The sequence below is a fragment of the Gopherus flavomarginatus genome, chromosome 19 (genome assembly GCF_025201925.1).
Source record: "Gopherus flavomarginatus isolate rGopFla2 chromosome 19, rGopFla2.mat.asm, whole genome shotgun sequence".
NCBI lineage: Eukaryota > Metazoa > Chordata > Testudines > Testudinidae > Gopherus > Gopherus flavomarginatus.
In genome coordinates, this window is record NC_066635.1 from 5,530,516 (window position 1) to 5,548,307 (window position 17,792).

General features: G+C 41.5%; 1 protein-coding gene across 3 annotated transcripts in view; it reads right to left on the reverse strand.

Moving 5' to 3' along the window:
* The window catches only part of RFFL (ring finger and FYVE like domain containing E3 ubiquitin protein ligase), a 45,469-nt gene that overhangs the window by 9,120 nt on the left and 18,557 nt on the right, over positions 1–17,792 (reverse strand). For all 3 annotated transcript variants that reach the window (XM_050928952.1, XM_050928950.1, XM_050928951.1), the window contains exon 2: positions 8,201–8,391. In XM_050928952.1, the coding sequence (XP_050784909.1) occupies positions 8,201–8,386 (186 nt within the window). In that variant the 5' untranslated portion in view covers positions 8,387–8,391. The remainder of the gene's footprint in view (positions 1–8,200; positions 8,392–17,792) is intronic.

Consider the following 17,792-nt stretch of genomic DNA (forward strand, 5'->3'; position numbering starts at 1 on the left):
CCCTCGGTGATGCTGCCCAGCTAAGGCAGGCTAGTCCCTACCTGTTCTGACTGTGCACTATGCCTCGGAAGCGGCCAGCAACAGGTCTGGCTCCTAGGTGGGGGGCCCTGAGCAGGGGGAGGGCAGTGCCTGCAGGCAACAGCTGCACAGAGCTGCTTGCGTGCCTCTGCGTAGGAGCCGGATCTGCTGCTGGCCAGTTCCAGGGCGCAGCATGGTCCGTGGTGGCAGGACAGGCAGGAAGCCTGCCTCAGCACACCCACTGCGCCACTGAGTGGGAGCAGCCTGAGGTAAGCCCACGTCCCAATCCCCTGCCCCAACCCTGAGCCTCCCCAAGCCTGGAGCCCCCTCCTACACTCCAAACCCCTCATCCCCAGCCCAGACCCCCTTCTGCACCCCTGCCCCAGCCCAGAGCCCCTCCCACACCCCAAACCCTTCATCCCCAGCTCTGTTGGGTCGCAGGCATCAGTTTTCTTCAACTGGGTCACCAGAAAAAAAAATTGAAAACCACTTTTCTAGATAAATCAAAGCTTATTTATGAAAGATATGTCAAGCACACAATGTGTGCTGTTGACTGAAAGAAAATTAACAAACAGAAGCATTTCTGACGTGGCTGGATTCAATACACAGTTCTTATAAAATAAATTAGATAAATTCTGTTACACAAATCACAAAAATGTTTTTAAACAATAATGAATTCCACCAACATCGCAACGGTTTTCAATGGTTTATTCTGAACCCATCTGCCCAGGTAAATAACAGATGGAATGCAATAGATCTATCTATCCTATAAGGTAACAGACCTTCCAGATTAAATCAGATCTGTGTGCTGGTTTCAAATTTTAAACAGGTAGCATGCACAAATTATCTGCTGGAGGAGGCCTCTGCCACAAAGAAAACAAAAGTTTTACAACAATGGCCAAATTCAAAATACTGTAATTCAGCTTCTATTTAGGCATCAAAATAAGTAGCCAGGTTTTCAAAGGAGCCCAGCACACTGGCAACAAGGTAACTGCTTGAGAACCTGGCCTTTAATGTCACAATGACAGAGGCTGGGTGCTCAGCATTTTGGAAAATCTGAGCTCTTCTGAGAGCCCGATGGCTTCGAGCATCCAAACCAATTTATGTTTAAGTTCTGTTGGTTCATATCTAAGTTTTTCTACTACCCTCATCACCCTGGGCACAGAGGCTTGATTTTCAGAGGTTCTGAATACTCACAGCTCTTGCTGACAGCTGGAACTCTGTTGTTTAGCATTTCTGAAAGTCAGGTGAGAGCATTTACAATAGGATCATCATTAGGACAGTCACCTGAGTCCTTCCTCTCTCCTGCCCCCCCTTTTTTTTTTTTTAATGTGTGAATGGATTCAGTGCTACTAAAAGGTGACAGGTCAACCAAACTTGGGACACTTCCCCTCTCTACAAAGTAGGTACAGCATACACAGTAATGTACAAACTTGTGGTCCCCTCCTAAGTCTGGCGGTTTGCCTCAACCTCTAGAGTGATCACCTCTGGGGTGTGACTCAGCAAGCTGACTCAGTGCTTTGCCCTTCTCTTGAGACTGCCAGTTATGAAGGAGATTTTTTGTGTCAGGATCAATTATCCATTGGCGGTTGGACTGAGACCAAACTGTTGCATAGGCCACCAAAGATCAGCCATTAGATCATTTTCTATCACAACGAACCTGAACTGGATTTGTATTCTATTACTAATCTCCCTGATTCCCACATCCGTTTAGTAACTGGCTTTTTTCCTTTAGAATTCACCATAAATTTGCACTCCCATCCAGGCTCTTTAGAGTTACGCGATAAGTAAGGCTAAGATTTTGTCTCATCACAGACAGGTCACGGGCAATAAAGAAAAATTCATGGAAGCCGTTACCTGTCCGTGACTTTTACTAAAACTATCTGTGACAAAATGGGGATCTGCGGGTTCCCATACAGCCTGCAGTGGGGAAGCTGCACGTGTGGCTAGGCACTCCAGGGTCCCCCAACGACCAACAGCTCCAAGGACCCATGGTGGTCAGGAGCTGCTGGGTTCCCCCACCGCGTGTGGCAGCCGCAAGCTGCCCCTGCCACCCACAGCTCCGGGGTCCTACAGTGGCTGCGAGCTGTGGGTTGCCCCCGCAGCCCACAGCTCCAGGGGTGCCCGCCATGGCCAGGGGCTTGAGGCTTCCACTCCTGCCTGCGGTGGCCGGGAGCTGCAGGGTTCCTCGCTGCCCATGGGGGCCAGGAGCTGCAGGGCTCCCTGCTGCCTGCCAGGGTCGGGAGCTGTGGGGTTCCCTTACCACTTGTGGTGGCTTGGAGCTCGAGGGACCCTGGCACTTACCCCGCAGCTCCCTGCCCCTCACGGGCAATGCAGGACCCTGCAGCTCCCAAGTGCCGCAGGCTGAAATCATGGAGGTCACTGGAAGTCACGGATTCTGGGGCTTCCACGCCCTGCATGACTAAATTGTAGCCTTAGCAATAAGCAATCGAAACTTGGACTTGAAAGCAAGAGATAGAAACTCTTGAACCAAAGACAAAACTCTTTTTTGTTTTATGAATTACTTATGGTGAATGAGAAGATCTTCAATTCCACTGGGCGTAAAGTTCAAAGAAAGCAGATTTACAAATTCACACTGCTGAGTCAGCTGTTCTAGAACTTGAATTCAGGGTGTGGGTTTTGAGCTTGATTTGTTCAGATGTTTTCCTCTTGTGGATAATGCCTTGAGAGGTATGACTACTACACTCACTGACACAAGCTCCCTCTCAAGCTAGATCACTTCTCCCCCATTTTACCATACTGAAGGGTAAATACCCAGCTGAATCCCTGGCCAGTGACATCAGTGGGACTTCTGCTGATGTTCTAGAACTTCATAAAAAGACTTGTTAATGGGGCTCGATGGAAAGATGCACAAACTCCTCCCAAAAATATTTCTAGATCAGAATCATCTCCACCCCTTTATACCTATCCTGAGGTTATCACATAATCAGTACAGATTGTAAATCGCGTCTCAAACATCCTATTCACCAAAGCACACAATCTGTCTCAGGAGACTATCACTCCTAAGCAGGACAAAAGTAATTCAAGTCCATTAACTACAAGATGAGTTACTGGCAGGAAAGTCTGTCTCTGCATACTGTCCAGCTTCAGGAGTTTCCCCCCCACTTGTTAATATAAAATATTACTGCTTGTCTGATTTATTGGACACTGGATTCCTGAAGGGATCTAGTCAATGTAACGTTGTTCAGTGCAAAGATGGGGAGTGCTGTTCTGTGCACTGTCTAGACTAATGGAGCAAACAATCCCTATCCTATTTTAACAACCTACAGTGAGTGTGCTCATCACAGGGGCATCTGGATACATTACAAAAATATTAATGGAGAACATCTATTCTGGCCAATACTTTCCCTCTTCCAGTTAGCCATCAGAGAAGATGAGAGAGGAGATAATGCTTTAGTTTAGAAGCATCTGGTAGTCATATCTGAAAAGATGAGTTTTTCACCATACTCTAAAACCTGGCAGACTGGCTCTGAAGAAACATTAGCGAGACCTCATTCCACAGCTGAGGGCCCTTTGCCTAGAATGTCCCTGCATTTAACACTCCAGCGTGCAGAGGTGTTCAGATACCACAGTGACATAGTACAGGAGAGACATCATCTAATTGATCTCTGCAAGGGACCAGCAGCAATAACACTGTCCCAGTTCAGAGCAACTGAACCTGTATTCCCCCTCCATGATTCCTCAAGCACACCTGCTCTAGGCCCCCATTTCCTCAGTCATCACGTCTCGAGAGACATGAGTGTCCACCCTCCCTCCCAACCAGGGTTTTTCAGGACCACACAGTTACTTACCTACACTGAGTTCTCCAGCAAATCAGACTGCCTACAACAGGCCAGTGTGCTTTGCTTTCTCTCTGAAGGCTATGAGCAGCTGTATTTGCCAACAGTTACAAGTTATCACACAGCTCTTTCTAAGCAACTGTGTTTATTTTTAAGGTGAAAGCATTAGAGAAAATATATTGAAAACAATAAAATAACCTATACGCATCCTAAAAGCTTAGCAGAGATCAGCCCTCAACTCCAACAAGGTCTCTGGTAGGAGTCAGTCCTTCAAACCCCACAAAGGGTTTATTCCAGTGGTTACAAGGTCATAACAGCCAGTTCAGAACCAGAACAACCGGTCTTTCCTTTATACAGCTTGCGCCTTGGATCTCGGCCTCATGATCAGCAGATAAAGGCCCACTCCTCAGGGCGTAGCTTCAAAAGGCTGTGGTTTTGCATAACTAGATGTGGAGAATCTGCATTTACCTCTCTGTAGATAGTTCCCAGGAAATTCATTTCACATTTATTGCCCCAAAAGTCCATTCTTGTCTGACATATATTGTTTAATATACTCCTTTAATCATCCAGGCCTTCCATCCCATCTCCCTAGAGAAATGACATAGTCCCAGCCCAGAATAATACATAACATTTGCATTTAATACAATGGTCTCCAAACATACTTAAATGTAATTCAATACGTTTTTTTCAAAGCTATTGCAAGGTATTGCCATATCTGGCAATTGTGAAAGGTTCAGTTTGCATTAACAACTAGGGTTCCAGAGATGATAGAATTTCTCTTCAGCTCACTTGGCTCATTTTGTTTGCGATAAAAGTGAGTCAATGCCAACATTCAAGCTTTAAGTAGAGCTATGGTTTTATATCTTACACCTGAGCTTGCCAGGAGCTTTTTCAGTAAGTATGCTTCAGAGAAAATGGTCTTCCTGAAAATGTCAGCCAATGTCTGAGACACTTTAAATCTTTGTTAGGGGGCTGAAGAGGAGAAGGCAAGGAGAACTTGACCTTGTCCCAAAATATGCCTGGCATACCTTGCTAACAGCAGGAAAAAAAATCAGCAAAGCCTGACTTAAATTAATGATTATCCTGTGAAAACAGGAAGCCAGGATCAGAAGTTAGCTTGGAGAATAGGGAAAACAAGATTGTTTTCACTACCAAGAACAATTTAATGTCCTTTAAAGATGCTTCAGTGATTATATAAAGACATCTTATTAGATACAAAGAAATTTCCATACTTACCTTACTGCAAATGTCCTCTGCCCTGACACTTTTAACGAACTCATTTATTTGTATGGCCTCCAGTTTGAAAGGACTTCGCTTTCATATTCATTATGTTTTATATACAAGTGGTTTGATTTAAATATTAACTGGGTATCCCAGTTCAAAGTAACTGCTTCAGCCATCCTAGGATAGGATACAGAGTTTTCTGTGATCCCGTTGCAGTGGAAACAGATTCTAACATGTCCTTTAATTGGTTTGAGCATTGGCCTGCTAAACCCAGGGTTGTGAGTTCAAACCTTGAGGGAGCCATTTAGGGATCTGGGGCAAAAATAAATAAAATAAAATAAAATAAAATAAAATAAAATAAATAAATCTGTCAGGGACAGTACTTGGTCCTGCTAGTGAAGGCAGGGGACTGGACTCGATCTTTCAAGGTCCCAGTTCTATGAGATAGGTATATCTCCATATTTCCCTGATAGTGGCCTAAAGTGGTACCACCTTAGCCTGTATAACATTAAAGACATGTTGGTAAACAAACAAGTAAAATATAATCTTCACAACACTACATACACCTATTGGTTTTATTTAGAAGCACAAATCTGAGTAAATTATGGAGCAAGTGAGTAGTCCGAAGTCCTGCTGTAGAGAATAAGTAACTCAAGTAGTGTCAAGTATCAGAGGGGGAGCCGTGTTAGTCTGTATCTGCAAAAGCAGCAAAGAATCCTGTGGCACCTTATAGACTAACAGACGTATTGGAGCATGAACTTTCACGGGTGAATACCCACTTCGTCGGATGCAAGTAGTGTGAATCAATTAACAATTCTACGTTCAGTGAACTTGACACCGACTCTATGGGATGCTACTGATGACTTAAGAGGCCATCACTCTGAGGGTGGATTCTATTAAAATACACATTTAAAAAATCAGGGTTCCATTCTTTGGGTATTAGATTTTTGCAAAGAGATAAAGTGTTTGTTATTACCAATGATGTACCACCCTTGGGACTATGGCTGCCTCTATCTCATTCATATCTTTCACTGTACTGACAAAAATCACCTATTCCTCACTTTTTATTCCCTGTTGTGGAAAAGAGTCAAAATTTGATTCTGAATAATTCTTTTGCCATGTATTCTGTAGAGAGAGAGGCTCTCTTACTGGGGACAATATTTATAGCAGGGCAGGCAACCTATGGCATGTGTGTCGAAGGCAGCACGCAAGCTGATTTTCAGTGGCACTCACACTGCCTGGGTTCTGGCCACTGGTCCAGGGGGACTCTGCATTTTAAATGAAGCTTCTTAAACATTTTAAAAACCTTATTTACTTTACATACAACAATAGTTTAGTTATAGACTTATAGAACAAGACCATCTAAAAACGTTAAAATGTATCACTGGCACATGAAACCTTAAATTAGAGTGAATAAATGAAGACTCGGCACCCCACTTCTGAAAGCTGCCAACCCGATTTAGAGCAGTGGTTCTCAAACTTTTGTACTGGTGACCCCTTTCACATAGCAAGCCTCTGAGTGCAACCTTCTTATAAATATATTTTAAACTGTTTTTAATTTAACATCATTATAAATGTTGGAGGCATAGTGGGGTTTGGGGTGGAGGCTGACAGCTCGCGACCCCCCCCATGTAATAACCTTGCAAACCCCTGAGGGGTCCCGACCCCCAGTTTGAGAACCCCTGATTTAGAGGATGCCTAGTGCAGTGGTATATACTACAATACACAGATAAACTGCCTACTTTCAGAACAGAGTTTTGAGTACACACGTGCCTGAACCCTGCTTACGAAAAAAAAACATTTCCGAAATTTTAATCCTTAGACTAGTTTCTTAAGCTAGGCAAGATTCTCACAATATAACACAATACAAAAACCAGATATATCCATGTCTACAGGCAGACAGGTAAAACAATTTTATCAAGAGTTATCTTCTCCCAGACGCATGTGAGCATCCAAACGTGGCTAGAAATGCAAAGTCCAATTCCATGAATTTCCCAGTCCAAAATTTCCAATGCCTGAGAAGGGGCAGAACCAAAACAAACATGACTTCTTAGCAGTTGGTGAGTAGATTGCAGGTTTTATAGCTCTTTTTGAAAACTGTGTCATGAAGCAGTACCTTAAAATAGAGCTTTTTAAAAGTTTAATTTATCCAAGTCAAATGCCTCCATTCTTTATTCATCACCCCAAGTCTAAGAACATGGTACAGATCAGATACTGGCTGAGTCATGGAGTATGGATTCTAACCAGCTCCTAAAGACTTTCAGGAAGCACTCTGGGAACTTCCCCATTTAAATCATTTCCCTGGCCAGAGGCTGCTGATTAATTTTGAATCTTGTGACACTAATAGTTTTGGCAGCTACAGTGCACAAAGATCCAGTACACAAAATGGGACAACAAGTAAAACCAAAAGATTGTCACAAAAAGCAGCGCAGAAATTCAGGGATGAATGTTAAACTGGCAAGTCACTCCCTACAAACAGTGATGGCTTTTTAGCTGAAGACTAATGTTTTAAAGAGCTGGCTCTTTTTTCATTGTAAGCATGATGGATTTTGCTTACTGCCATATCTGCTTCGTAAAGGGACACACTCCTTCAAACCTAGTTAATTTGAAAATAATGAGTTATGATGATTTCAGGTACCCCTAATTGTTGTGGTTTTGCAATGACAGTTTCCTGTTTTTAAAATGTTTTCTTCTCCCTTATTCCTGTGTAAAGACCCACAAGAAGACCAGGAAAAACAGACTATAACATGAATTGCTGTCAAATACACAAAGTAAATCTACAGATGAACTCAGTAATCCTAGGTGGTAATTGCAATAACAGTAGGCCACACATTTTTAAGCTGGGATCCCTTTAACTGATTTAAGTAGCTTGCTGTCCTTTATTAAAGCATCTAGTACAGCCAAGTCTACTGTGTGCTAACAACAATAACTTGGTTGTTTTCATTTGTGCCAGCTAATTGTGAAAGTGACTAAGAAATAAAGGAACAGGGCAAGTTGTCTTCTGCTCTACATTATGTCCCTAAACCAAGGGCCTCCTTTGGTTGTGTGTTTTGCAGGCTCTTGAAACTGATTCTATAAATACACAATCTGACTCCCAGATCATTTATGTAAGTCAAACCAAATGGGTGCCCAAATCAGTGGCTAAATTCACCCCTTACCTTCCTGGAGGAATGTTCAAAGTGCACCCCACATGCCTTGCAGGTCTGCTCAGAACCTGTAGGAGAAGGGTAGGAGCTGTAACCTGGGTTGGAATATGCCTGGGGTCTGGCACCCTGCTGCGGCCGCTGCTGCATCTCCTCAGGTTGTCCATCCAGACAAAACCAGTTACAACAGGTTGCCCACATAATAACTAAAAGGGTGAGAAAAAAAAACACAAGTTAAATAACATCCTGGAAACCACATATTTGCTACCGAAGTGAGGGCCAGGCATGAACTGAATGTTTATGCTTCTTCACTAAGCTACTTGACAGCAAGTAGCAGGGAGATTGGATCTTTTCTCTTACCAAGTGCAAGTGTATGCCAAAAACGTACATATCTGCAACACACAACATGTTCTAAACCCTTAATGAAAATGCACGGGCGGTTTCAGAATGGACTTTACTGACATTTATCGGAGACTCTTGTTAGGGTAGGAGGAAGACGACGTTTAAGTTCCACTCTTGTGCCTGAGCATCGTTGAGAGCTCTATGATCACAGCACAGTCATTTGTACGACATTATGTAGCTACAAAAGATTGAGGTAGTTTTCAGTTACTTTGCAGCAGGGAGTAAGGGAAAGTTTAGAGGCACTGGTGAATTTCTTCCTCAGAAAGATATTAGAGACTCTTGTTCTCTCTCACATAGTGCTTATGTAAGATCAACAGCGAGACCCCAGCTGGTTTTCCTCTACAACCTGGCTCCACATATAAAGCTACTGCTGCAGGCCTGTAAATAGACAAGAACAGGCAGTGCCAGTGCTCCTTGGACTCAGCTGAAATGTTAACAGTCATAATTTGCCTCCTGCACTCTGTAAGCTTCCAGACAATGAATCAGTGTTAACCTCTGGTAACTTATTTAGAAAAAACAGTTGAATACAGAAGAGCTAAATGGTAAGAAATGATGAATGTCTCTACATATCTATTTGCTTGGGCCCCGGGTGGTAAGAGAGGTACCCCGACCTAAACTCCTTGAGGAAACAGTGTGTGTGTTGGGGGAGAGAGGGAGAGCAAAGAGAGGAGAATGCTTCCTCAGTATTTGTGGAGCAAAACCACTTCTGCAATAATATTCCCAAAATGTGGTGGTGCTTTATAACATAATTGTTTGTAATCTACTAAGCACATAGGCCTGGACACATTCCTCTGGGAACTCAGAGCATGTGCTACTGTGTCATCAGTGACTAGCATAAGGAATACACACTGCTTCCCACCTGTATTTGTTGCATTCATGTTATAGTTAACAGATACTTTTAAGCTTCTTTTAAATCTTTCAGTCTATTCTGTCCAGAAGCGGCAGAACTGGGAAAGCAGGGGGCAGAGCAGGGGCCTAGCACCCCCACCGTGGAAATATTGGGGGACTGAGGTATACTTCTGCCCCAATATCTGGTAGAGGCAAGAGCAGAAGCTGGAGGAGAGATCAGAGCAGACTAGGCCAACCGCCAGGGAGCAGGTAGGATTGCTCTCCTTTTCCCTGCCTTCCAGCCACCACAGGTCCTGGCATAGGCACCTGGCCTGGGGGAGGGACAGGAGCACGTGCGCCAGCCACTGGGATTGGGAACAAGGAGGCATCGCTGTGCCAGCTGCCAATGGAAAGAGGGAACCCACAGCATTGGGCACTGAGGAATAGCAGTAGGAACTGCCAGGACCCCCCTTCCCAGCTGCCCCCCACCAACTCTCAGTAGCTCCCCTCACTGCCCCTCCAAACCCCCAATTCACAGCGAGCTTCCACCCCTCAAATTTCCCAGTGTCGATATGCACCAGCTCACTCCGTGTTTCTCCATTTTCCAAACCTCTGGAGACAACCTTTGTTCTTAGATAGGATGTTAGTGCATGTTCACTACATAACATTTTATGACATGATTAAACCATACTTTGAAAATCTGTGAATCAATACAAGCTCTGAGGAGTGTTTGGCATGAGGTGCTAACATGCAATATTTGAACATTTCACACAATCAACCCTTTGGGGCCGATGTGCTTAAACAAGGAGGCTTTTGCAGTTTGGTACAGTTCCAATAATCTGCAGATTTCCTTGGATTCTTTAATCCTTTCAAAGCCTAGGTGAATTTGGGCTATCAAAGTTAGCACTGTCGCTAGAGTGGACACATGCCTGAGCATGACAATGGTAAGCTTGCAAGTTCAGCACATTTTAATGTTCAAATAGAAAACAAGAGTCTTGATGACACCGCAGAAACAGTTAATACAGTGTGTCATGCTGTGAATTATAGTTAGAACAGCAATTAGATGTCTCACCTTTGATGGAAAAGCAAATGTATGCTATTTTTACATTTTACAGGTTAACTGAATTAGTCTATTATGCTTATGTCTACACACATCACCTCATGCTAAAGGCCTGTTCTTTCTAACTTCCACAGAAACAATCTATTTGTGTAGGTGCCCGGACTACACCATTTGAAGCTGTTCTGAAATATGCTGAGGGGGCTAGTCTGCTTTATTTCTGACCAGATATTTTTAAATAGGAAAGTACAATGGGAAACGGAGGGTGGGAGCAGTATATCCCGTAAAGCAAATATTTGGGGATAACTACCATACTGAAAAATAACCTAGTCATTTAGGCTAATAAAGAATATAGACTGGTTTACAGCTCAATGTGTAAAACCTGGAACCAAAAGGTTTTAACCTTAGACGGTTTTTATGACAAATTATAAACAAGTTTAATGACCAACAAAAAGCAGGACAAATTGTTATCAACTCGGTGTAAGGTCTGAGGTCCCAGTATGTTAGTGGAGGAGCGTAGTTAGTCCAGCATTCTATATTATGTGTTCATGGTACTCATTCCAAAGAAAGAAAACACACCTCGTGTTCAAGGAATACAGTATAACACAAGCATTCCATGGTACAAAGTCATAATACAGAATGTATTTAGCTTCATCATGTGTATTAGCCTTAAACTGCAACCACAGTGGAAATGGCTATAAATGCACAGACTGTAAATAAAATGCAAATCATCAGAACTTACCTATGCTTTTTTCTGAACTCTAATTTCAGAGCATTAAATTTCTGCTAAAAGTTATATATTTTGGAAATGCAATATTTTTGCAATTTTGCTATTTTAAGGCATGACTAAACCGTTTTGAAAGTCTTCATTTGATCCTCAGGTTACAGACCCAAGATCTGAACCTTGTGAACACTGAAAGAAGCATTCATAACCTCCACAAGAGATTAAAACTACCGCCACATTAAATCCATAAGGACTCCTGTGAACTAGAGGCCACCCACATTAGCAGCACATACAAATGTCTATGGTTTGTCCTGATTATTTTTCTTAAAAAGATAGGCCAACTCACTCAAACTTTGCACCAGTTCAGATATTGCAAAGAAGGAATGAGCAAACCAGAAGAAACAAAGACTGATCTCAGCGTTATTAAGCCTACGTTTTGTTTTAGAGTTAGCAGAAGGTTGACAATAAGACTCGGATATAGTTTCAGAAGATCCTTAAACCGGCGTAGCTGATAAAGTCTGAAAGAATAGCTTCTATATATGAAAAAGTTAACAGTTACTCTTGTTCATTGAATTGTAAGGTTCTTAAGAAGCTGCTTCCCAGGTCTGAGAGAAATGAGTAAGCAGAACAAATGACAGCCATTCATATAACAACACAAATAGTGATCATTGGTTATGGATTTCAACAGTCAGATTATAAGAAAGCACAACAAAAGTTGAATTTTACTGCAAATTTACTACAAGAAATATAATTTGCTGCAATTAGGGAGATGCACAAATACCTTAGTAGTAGCAAGCCAAGATTATTATAAGCAGCAAGAAAAATTCTCACGTTTTAAAGAAACAAACAGGCTGCCCTCAAGGAAGGCATGTTGGGGAGGGAAGAGATTTCTTTCCTATAAAGTATCAGAGGAGTAGCCGGGTTAGTCTGTATCAACAAAAACAACGAGGAGTTCGGTGTCACCTTAAAGACTAACAGATTTATTTGGGCATAAGCTTTCATGGGTAAAAAAAACACTTCAGCTGCATGGACCTTGGGAGGCAGGCCAGTCCTCGCTTACAGACAGCCCCCCAACCTGAAGCAAATACTCACCAGCAACTACACACCACATCCCAGAAACACTAACCCAGGAACCAATCCCTGTAACAAACCCCGTTGCCTACTCTGTCCCCATATCTACTCTAGCGACAACATCAGAGGACCCAACCATGCTGCCACACCGTCATTTACCTGCACATCTACTAATGTGATATATGCCATCATGTGCCAGCAATGCCCCTCTGCCACGTACATTGGCCAAACCAGACAGTCTCTACGTAAAAGAATAAATGGACACAAATCAGACATCAGGATTGGTAATATACAAAAGCCAGTAGGAGAACACTTCAATCTCCCTGGATATTCAACAGATTTAAAAGTAGCCATCCTTCAACAAAAAAAAACTTCAAAAAACAGACTTCAAAGAGAAACTGCAGAGCTACAGTTCATTTGCAAACTTAACACCATTAATGTGGGCTTGAATAGGGACTGGGAGTGACTGCTCACTACAAAAGCAATTTTCTCTCTCTTGGTATTGACATCTCCTCATCAATTATTGGGAGTGGACCACATCCACCCTGACTGAACTGGCCCTGTCAGCACTGGTTCTCCACTTGAAAGGTAACTCCCTTGTCTTCATGTGCCTGTATATTTATGCTTGTATCTGTAATTTTTACTCCATGCATCTGAAGAAGTGTTTTTACCCACAAAAGCTTATGCACAAATAAATCTGTTAGTCTTTAAGGTGCCACCAGACTTCTTGCTGCTTTCCTGTAAAGGACATCAGAGGAGAAAACTATTAGCAAAAATGTGGTATTTGAAAATCACCTTCAGGAACCTGCCTGTCAAACTCCAAGGGGAGAAGAGATGAGACTATTTAAAAACAGCTTCTGAACCTTCAGCAGGCCAGATATAAACCCCAGCAAACAGTACGTTACTGCCAGAGCACAGATACTCTTAGCTGATTCTTAGGAAAGATGATGATAAATTGGAGAAAGCCCAGAGGAAAGCAACAAAAATGAAAAAAGATTTAAAAAACCTGACCTATGAGAAAAATTTTTTTAAAAACTGGGCATGTTGAGTCTTGAGAGAAGAAGACTGAAGGGTGATGGCTGAGAACAGTCTCCAAATATATTAAGGGCTGTTATAAGAAGGACAGTGATCAACAGTTCCCAATGTCCACTGAAAGCAGGACAAGAAATAATGGACAATCTGCAGCAAGGGACATTTAGGTTAGACAGTAGGAAACATTTTCTAACTCTAAGGTAGTTACGCTCTGGAATAAGCTTCTAAGGAATCCTCATCACTGGAGATTTTTAAGAACGGGTTGGACAAACACTTGTCAGGGATGGTCTAGATTTACTTGGTCTTGCCTCAGAGTAGGAGGCTGGCCTTGATGACTTCTTGAGGTCCCTTCCAGCCCGACATTTCTATGATTCTATGATGCTCCCATAGACATTGTTCAAAGTAGATCTGCTTCACATTAAGGTTTCCATCTTAGTAGATTATGTCGTTCAGAATTCAGGCTAATATCCTTACAATGTGCAAAAAACTCGTAAGGTTACACTCGGCTAACTTTAGCTAGCAGAAGTGGATATTTTAGCAGCAGTTTTAGAATATAGGGTCAGTAGTATGTAACCTCTTGGTAGCTGGCCAAGAAACGCTTTTATCGTACCTTTGCCTGCCAAGACATCTCAAGTCACTTAGCTTTAAACATTACCGTGATGATGAATATTTTTTGCAAAGAAAAAAGAATGAAGCTTATAAATTGAAACAACAATAGCAGCTCTGAGCAGGAAGTTCTAGAGAAAAGGAATGATTTGGCGAGGACAGTTGGTACAATATCTTGCCACTGAATATGAAATCAATCTTTTTCCAATGGGCAGAATGATGGATTTTTTTATAAACTTTAATATTCCAGACCGTACTCTGGCATGGAACAGAGTAAACCCATAGCGTGAAGTTTTCATTAACACACTAACAAAACTGCACCAAAGAAGGTATGCTCTCAGACACACACAGAGATAGGTAAAGATTCCAAGGTGTTAAACTTAATCTCCTGGGCAAATTAGTTTTATGCCCAATATTTGTGTATGTCCAATTTAAACCACTCAACTTAAAAAATTCAAAGCGTTCTTATGAAAAAGGTGAAAAAAATGTTTGAAATATAGATAAAAAATTAGAAGTAAATGAAAGATTGTTTACGTGACAAAAAGGAATAAAGGAAGCTAATCAAACATGCTGCCACCTTAAAATGTAAATCTACTTGTACTGGTGTGTGTACTAAGGGTTAAAGTGATCCATAACTTGCTAATGAAGACACCACCACCTAGCCTCACCAAACCACGGTGAACTAGAAAAGAAGAGAAGAATGGAAGTGAAGAACATTTGCCCTTGCTGGGACATTGACAAACAGAGCAGCTGGTAGCAGAATAGTTCAAAGATAAGGTGCAGGTTTCATCTTAATTATTCTGTGTATATGGTAACTAAACTTAGAATTCAGTTACTTATGCTTTTTCATAGATTTCCAGGCCAGACGACACCACTGTGACCTCCTGCCTGACCTCCTGCATAACACAAACAGAATCTCATTCAATGATTCCTGCATGAAGCTCAACCAACTTCTGGTTGAACTAACAAACTTTTTACAGAAACATCCAGTTTTGACTCCAAGCGATGGAGAATTTACTAGATCCATTGGTAATCTGTTCAGTTGTTAATTGCCCTCTCTGTTCAAAATATGCATCTTACTTCCAGTTTAAAACTTTGCTGATTTTTACTTCCAACCGCTGGATCTTGTAACCCCATTTGTCTATCGCTTTCAAAAGCCCCATAGTATCAGGTATCTTCTCTCTGAGCTTGTCTAAACTTACAAGTTTTGCTGATACAGATATACTCCTGAGCAGCAGTACAAAAGTAAGGAAAGAAAAGCATCAGTTGAAGAGAGAAGAGTACATGGAGTTGGCATAAGAAATATAATATTTTTAAATTTCTTTATTTTAAATTTCAAAACATGTCCAAGCTGTGAGTTAGCTCCTGTTAAGTTCTCCATACAAAGAAGAATCCTGCACCACATGAGAAACAGTCAGCAACTTTCCAGCTGAGTGACTGGCAAAACTTGGTGACTTACCTTTGGCAAATATTACTTCAGCAATGGACTAAAGTTTACACAGTCCAATGACTCAGAGCTGATGATAAAATCAGAGTGCAAAGTCTACTCAGTGATTTCCACTTTATATTGCATGATACAGCAAAGAGCCCTTCATGTATACTGTACGTTAATTTTCACCCTAGTTTTAGTATTGCAGCATTGGACTGTAACACTAGGTTGGTTAGCCTTATTCCCTCACTGTGATATTGTGTGGCCATGGGGAGGGGGCGGGGGATGACGCTTTTGCTAACAGATTGCTAACAGTTACGTTTCAGCTGTGATTACTTAAAATACTGTTAAGTTTTCAACCGTCAGATGAAGCTTTGTTTTATCAATACATTTTCACATCTAGTTTATCAGATGATGGCTTGACTGGATTTATGTTGTTCACTTGGTGCACGTAAATTCACTCATAATTCTTCAGAAATGTCAAAATTAAAAATATCAGGGTGGGGGAGGGGGGAACCCAAGTTTGCCTTACTACCAAAACTCTTTCCTAGGAATTTGAACTTCTGTGAACCACAGTTCAAATGACTGACATACACTCGATGCTGTGCCATCACTGAAGCACCAGCATGGGGAGTCGACAGGAGAGCATCTCCAGCTGACATAGTGCAATGTGGACACCGCAGTCAGTAGATCTAAGTACATCGACTTCAGCTACATTATTCAAGTAGCTGAAGTTGTGTAACTTAGATCAATTTCCCCACGTAGTGTAGACAAGGCCAATGTAAACCAGTTAACTTTATTTGGTTCTGATCCTATTTAGCCTAAGGTTTGTATGCTTACATTTGCAGTTTGGCTTCCATGGCTTGTTATTTTTATAGTATGTCTTAAAACAAGTTTCACCAGTTTGACAAAGTGGGAAGCACAGGAGAGTTGATAAAATACTAATTACTTCCTTGCACCTGTTACATGACATCAATTGGTGTTACAAAAGGTCACACCTTTGTCATACAAAATCTATGAGAAATATTGTAAACTGTCTAAACTGAATGAAATGCAAATACACCTCTATCTCGATATAACACTGTCTTTGGGAGCCAAAAAATCTTACCACTTTGTAGGTGAAACCGTGTTATAATGAATTTGCTTTGATCCACCAGAGTGCGCAGTCCCACCCCTCCCCCCCCCTCCCCCAGAGCACTGCTTTACCCCTTCATACCCGAATTCATGTTATATCAGGTGGCATTATATCAAGGTAGCGGTGTAGCAGGCAAAGAACATTGTGAAAAGAAAGCTGTGTCTTTAAAATTTTTCACTTTTAATTACATAACGCATTTGTAGTAAGATTTTTTTTTCAATGCAAGTGTGATTTTTAACATGTCCTTACTGATTTCATTTCTCAAAAATGAGATATTACTGCAAGCACTGAAATTGTGGGGCTTATCTACATACAGAAGTTGCATTGGTTTAATGTAAATTTAAAACCCATTTAAACTAGTGCAAATAACTGTGTGGACATACTTATATCAGTTTAAAATTAGTTATATGGGCTTTGTTTTACTGAGTATCCACACACACAGTTACATCCACTTAAACTAATCTGATTAAAAATTGCATCTTTAGTTAAACCAGCATAATTCTATGCTTAGACGAGGCATTAGCAAAAGCTAGAAGCATTACAGGATGCTGCCTCAATGGACATATTTTAAATCTTTCCACTTAGGAGGCAGAAGAATTTTAAGTTATTGGAGAACCAAGCACAACAGAAGACTTAGGCTGATGTTAGATTCTGTAGAGAACGAGGTAGGTAGTAATATTTAAATCACATCTCTGAAATGTTTGTCTGGCACACATTCCCAAAAATATCTGCAGTCGGTATCCTTTGAAACTTCTGTAATAAGGAGTGAAAAACTGAGAAGCTGCATGAACTGCCTATTGTACAATAATCTTATTTTTTCTTTTGACAAGATAAAGTAGTAATTGGACAATACCCAAATTGTAGCCTTGTCTGATTGAAGACAGAAGAAAAGACGCATAAAAGCAGAAAGGAAAACTAAGGGGTTTGTTTTTTTTAAATCTAAACCAAACAACTTTTTACTGACCTGAAGCTGTGTTTTGTTTATTGAGAAATGTTTACGTAAAGCACTCATCTGGCTATTAATCATTATCAGGGTCCCTGGAAACCTGCAAATATTGGAAACTGGAAAATCTGACCATTTTTTTTAAGTCAGTGAGGTTCTTTTGGGCAAGTTAACTCAAAACATACAAAAATACCAGAGAGGAATACTGTTATCGGTATCTGAGCAGTTTTCAATAAAACTGGCTTATTTCACCCAGTCTTGCTTTTTCCCCTGACCTCCTCTGAGCTCTTTCATTCCACCACCACCCCCCCAAAGATCTCCCACTCACCTCCAATGCCTAGGGCCCTACAAATTCACAGTGCATTTTGGTCAATTTCACA